Genomic DNA, 4,606 nt, shown 5'->3' on the forward strand with positions numbered 1-4,606 from the left:
CCAAGATGTTTATGACAACTTTTGAAATTGCATTTACCGGTTTTGTGTTGAACTAAGCTAAACTGTATTTAATCTGCATCACAATTTTGGTTTTGTGACATTCATGGATATTCATTTTCCACGAATGTCTTTTCATTAATTACTCTCCAATGTTGTTTTCAGCCACGGACATTTTCATGTTTTTTATTGCCTCAGCTGAGAACCAACACACATTTCATTTTGAATGGGACTACTGAAATTCTTCAAGCTCCTTATGCTGATTTGGGAGCCAATATCTGTTCCATGGTATTCCCCTGTAGCCAAACATTTCTAACAAGATAGTGACAATAGGAGCTTGCTCTCACTTCCCCTTCATCCCAGAAGAACTGTAATTACCTCACATACAGCTTTCTAATTAGGAACTGTTGTTAATACCAATCAAAAACATCAGTTTAGGCAGAGGAGATTATTTGAGAAAGACAAAGTCTGTAAGACAAACTTATACATTAACAGCACTTATAAATACCTTTTCGTCTGACGAATACCTCTGTTATAAAGTCATGTATAATTCCTTCTTTTTAGTCCACAACGTGAACTAAAGCGTTATCTCCTCAGCGTTGTAAATGTTTGTCCGTGGTAGGTTGTGTGTTAAAAGCTGGTCTGCAGACCCACACGGAGACACAGGCAGGCGATGGCAGGAGGGGGAACCCAAATAACACCCTGCCCCGGCTGCTCCCAGGCCCATCCCAGGAGCCATCAGCCCGTCCCCACGCACATGGAGGAGCATAGAGGCACAAGGGCAGGCGGGGGCACCCCAATGTCCCAGTCAGGGACACGAGCCCCCACCCAGCCCTCCCAGGGCTGCCCCAAGGGACCCTCAGCCCCACGGGCCGGGCGGACACCCAGCACCAGGGGTCCACGGGAGGGCCTTGCAGTCTGAACTGCCCGGGGACATGGGACACGTCACGGGACGAAGGGAAAAGCATTTGGGGATCGCGCGAGGCTACGGTACGTTTGGGGAGGAGACCAAAGGCGGGGACACAAGGGATCCGGTTGATTTGGGAAGGGGCAACCGTTGAAAAATAGAGAGGGATAAAGGGGCATTAAGGACCAGTTGCATGTAAACCGGGCCTGGTCAGTGTGCGTGTGCGTGCGTCATGGGGCGAGGCTGCTGGATGTCCAGAGCGAGCTTCTGGGGGTCCGTAGGGCTCGTGGGTGAGTGTGTGGTCTGTACCAGCAAGTGGAGTGGGGTTGCACCCTCGGAGACCTGGACACCCGAGTACCAGCAACTGGGGAGACTGGTGGGATCTCCGACCCAGCTACTGGATATGTCAGTATAATCATAACATTAAAATGGTGCCACGACCTAACAAACAAGGATTTACAAATGCAGGAAATAAAAAACGAAATTTATAATCTAAACCATAAAATATAGGAAAGGGACTGTATCACTTTCTCTGTATTTTGGGGGAAGATTTTTATTTGATTACGTCTTCTGGGTAGGTTTCAGCAATTGTTCCCAGGACAGGAAATATATTCCTGAGGCCCAGAGGTGTGCCAGCTTTACCATAGTGACTAGCCCTCCTCTTTGACATCCAGACCACCAGCTCCGTTGGGTGTAAGTGGTGCCCTCATACACTGGAGAATTACTAAAATAACTACTCAGCTCTTTAGACCTGTGGCTTCCCACAACTTTGGCTTGTTTGAAGTATTGTTGACTAGTGGCACTAGGTGAGGTATTGCCTGCTTTTGAAGTACACCATGCCTGGTTGAAAAGCAAGAGTAGCAAAAAGCAAATGGAGTATAAGTAAGCTTTTCTTTGATTTCTTCTAGTACCATTTCCAAGAATTCCTTGAAGAGATGTCTGCTGCAGCTAGAATGTCATTTTACATGGACTTTGCTGAGGCAGGATGTGGATCTCGATGAGCTAGAGGAAACAACAGACAATCAGATTGAGTTTTTCATAAAATCCAACACCATAAATTATAATCTACTATCTTATATTTGCCACTTAAAGAATTCAAATGAGGAAGCCCTGAGAAATCTCCAAAAAGCTGAAGAGGAAGTTAAAAAAAATCATCCAGATGAAATTGCCAGGAGAAGTCTTGTTACCTGGGGGAACTATGCCTGGGTCTATTACCACATGGAGAGATACGAAGAAGCTCAAACTTACATAAGCAAAGTGGAAAACAGCTGCAAAAAGCTTTCAAGTACTGCTCAGTGGAAGATTCAGCTTCCAGAGATCTATGCTGAGCAAGGATGGGCATTACTGAAGTTTGGGAGAAAATACTACCAGAGAGCAAAGGATTGCTTTGAAAATGCTCTGAAGAATGAACCCAATAACCCAGAATTTAGTGCTGGCTATGCAATAGCAATATATCGTTTGGAATCATTTTCTCACAGACAATGCGAAGATGCAAGCCTGTCCCTCGAGCCCCTGAAGCGTGCAGTGGAACTGAATCCAAAGGATACTTTCATTATGGCATTACTTGCATTAAAATTTCAGGACTTAAAGCAAGTTGATGAAGGGGAGAGGTACATTGAAGAAGCAATACAGAAAACCCCTAATCTTCCTTATTTGCTGCGATATGCTGCTAAATTTTACAGAAGGAAAGGAGAAGTAGACAAGGCACTGGAGATTTTGAAAAAGGCCTTAGCAGTGACACCAAAATCTTCCTTTTTGCATCACCAACTAGGACTCTGCTACAGAGAAAAGCTGTTTCAGCTGAGAAAGGCTACAAGATATCCACCTAAAGAGCAAGTGGAGGAACTCATCCGACTTTCCATTTTTCATTTTAAAACAGTGACTGATCAAAAGACAAAATTTTTTGCTGCCCATACTGACCTAGCAAACATGTATGCAGAAGGAAAGAGGTATGAAGAAGCAGAAGAGACATTTCAGAAAGCGTTTCAGATAAATATTTTATTGAATGATGATAAACAAAATTTCTACTACCGTTACGGCAATTTTCAGCGTTTTCATATGAAATCGGAATCTGAAGCCATTAGGTGTTACCTAGAAGGGCTGAAAATTGAAGAAGATTCTTATGGAAGAAGTAGGTGCATAAATGCTCTGAAACAAATGTTGGAACAGAAAACTCAAAGAGGTTTAGGAAATGCAACAGATTTTGGTACACTTGGACTTGTTCATAATCTAAACGGTGAGAAACAGAAAGCAATTGAGTGCTATGAGAAAGCCATTGCATTGTGTCCTGACAATGAAGAATATCTGAATGCATTATGTGAGCTACGACTTTCCATCTCAAGCTAAAGCTCCCAAAAATCACAAAAAAACCCAACCTCAAACCCAGTGACATTTCAACAGACTCTCAAAAGTTTGTTTGTTTTATTTTTTTTTTTTTAAGGTTGAAGTTATAACCAGATGAAACATCTGTTGGCATCACCTTCTGGTGATAATGTAGAAACTGCGTGTAATGATTGTTCATTTGTTTATTCACCAACAGAGAGCATGCTTGGAAAGACTAAATAATTGCTAAGCTATCTTAGTGTTCAGTGCTAACGCTGGTATAAAGTTTGTGTTTAAGTGATGATCTGTAGAACACAAAACTTTTAAGCTGGAAATCAGATCTTACCTTCTACTGAGAAAAAGATAAGGGAATCGTACTGTAATATTTCATCTATCCACTTGAAAGGCATGCTTATACACAAATGGAATTTCTGATGCTTTTTGAAATATAAAAATTTCCTTTTTTCTGTGTTATTTAGAAGAAACTTTTTTGAAGACTTGTTCAGTTTACTACCTTGTATGTTGTTTAACTATGAAAAATAACCACTGTTTGGCTAGTTCAATGGAAAGTTTACAAAACATGTATTATTGTTGCGAACCATTAAAGAGCATTGCATCCATTAACTGTTGCTTCTGGTATCTCTCTGCTGACCAATCCTCACGTTAAGAGATAAAAGAAAGGAAAACAGCCATTTGAAAAAGTAACAGGGTTAAAGTTTTGGCAGGATATGAAAGGGTCAGGAGATAGCCACATTTATTTTCCCCAAATTCTCAGCAAAGTTGGCTTCAGAGGTGTTGTACCAAATAATCTGTGTACCAAACAACATCTGTCTAGTTTACCCAAAACCATGCTCTCAGGAACCGCTACAGCAAACATCTGGAGAGGAAGGAAAGGCAGTCTTTGAGATACCAAAGAAATAGCTATCTATCTGCCTCCATGCTTGTGAAACAAGCCAGGGATAGAAAACACACACAAAAAATGTACTGAACTGGACATGGAGGGCAGAGCGCGGCTAGAGCAAAGAGCTGCATCAGCACTGGAGAAAAGGGCAGCAGAATGCACGAAGCATGTGGGGAAGGGAGTGGGTGCACAAAGAGCCTACACGAGTGGAAGAAAGGGCTGAAAGGACAGAGAGAACGAGTGGAGGAGGTGACTATCTTTAGATATTCAACTGAAAATCAGTATTGTTTATAGCAGGCCAGCCTAATTCCACAGTATTGTACTATTATTACATAATAGATCATGGTACTCAGGGAAAACTAACTCTGCGATTCCAAAACACCTCTGAGCCCTAGCCAGTAGCACAGAATGAAGCAAACTGGTGACAGAGCCCATCAGGAAGGATGCGCACTTTTGTTCCTGGCCAGCCTGGAGCATTC

The 4,606-nt window shown here is 42.3% G+C and overlaps 1 protein-coding gene across 1 annotated transcript; it reads left to right on the forward strand.

Annotated features, from left to right (window-relative positions):
• Positions 1 to 1,136: 1,136 nt before the first annotated feature.
• On the forward strand, positions 1,137 to 3,250 carry IFIT5 (interferon-induced protein with tetratricopeptide repeats 5). Its single transcript, XM_010291011.1, has 2 exons — positions 1,137 to 1,309; positions 1,813 to 3,250. The coding sequence occupies exons 1-2, from the start codon at positions 1,137 to 1,139 to the stop codon at positions 3,248 to 3,250; spliced, it is 1,611 nt and encodes a 536-aa protein (XP_010289313.1).
• The last annotated feature ends 1,356 nt before the right edge of the window (positions 3,251 to 4,606 follow it).

Source organism: Phaethon lepturus, unplaced genomic scaffold, assembly GCF_000687285.1.
Source record: "Phaethon lepturus isolate BGI_N335 unplaced genomic scaffold, ASM68728v1 scaffold2420, whole genome shotgun sequence".
Lineage (NCBI taxonomy): Eukaryota > Metazoa > Chordata > Aves > Phaethontiformes > Phaethontidae > Phaethon > Phaethon lepturus.

Excerpts from the sequence above, each read along its gene's own strand:
- IFIT5 (XM_010291011.1), top strand. The coding sequence starts at position 1,137 with ATGGGGCGAGGCTGCTGGATGTCCAGAGCGAGCTTCTGGGGGTCCGTA. Across the intron at positions 1,310-1,812 it reads CCGACCCAGCTACTGGATAT|TACCATTTCCAAGAATTCCT; the intron begins GTCAGTATAATC and ends GATTTCTTCTAG.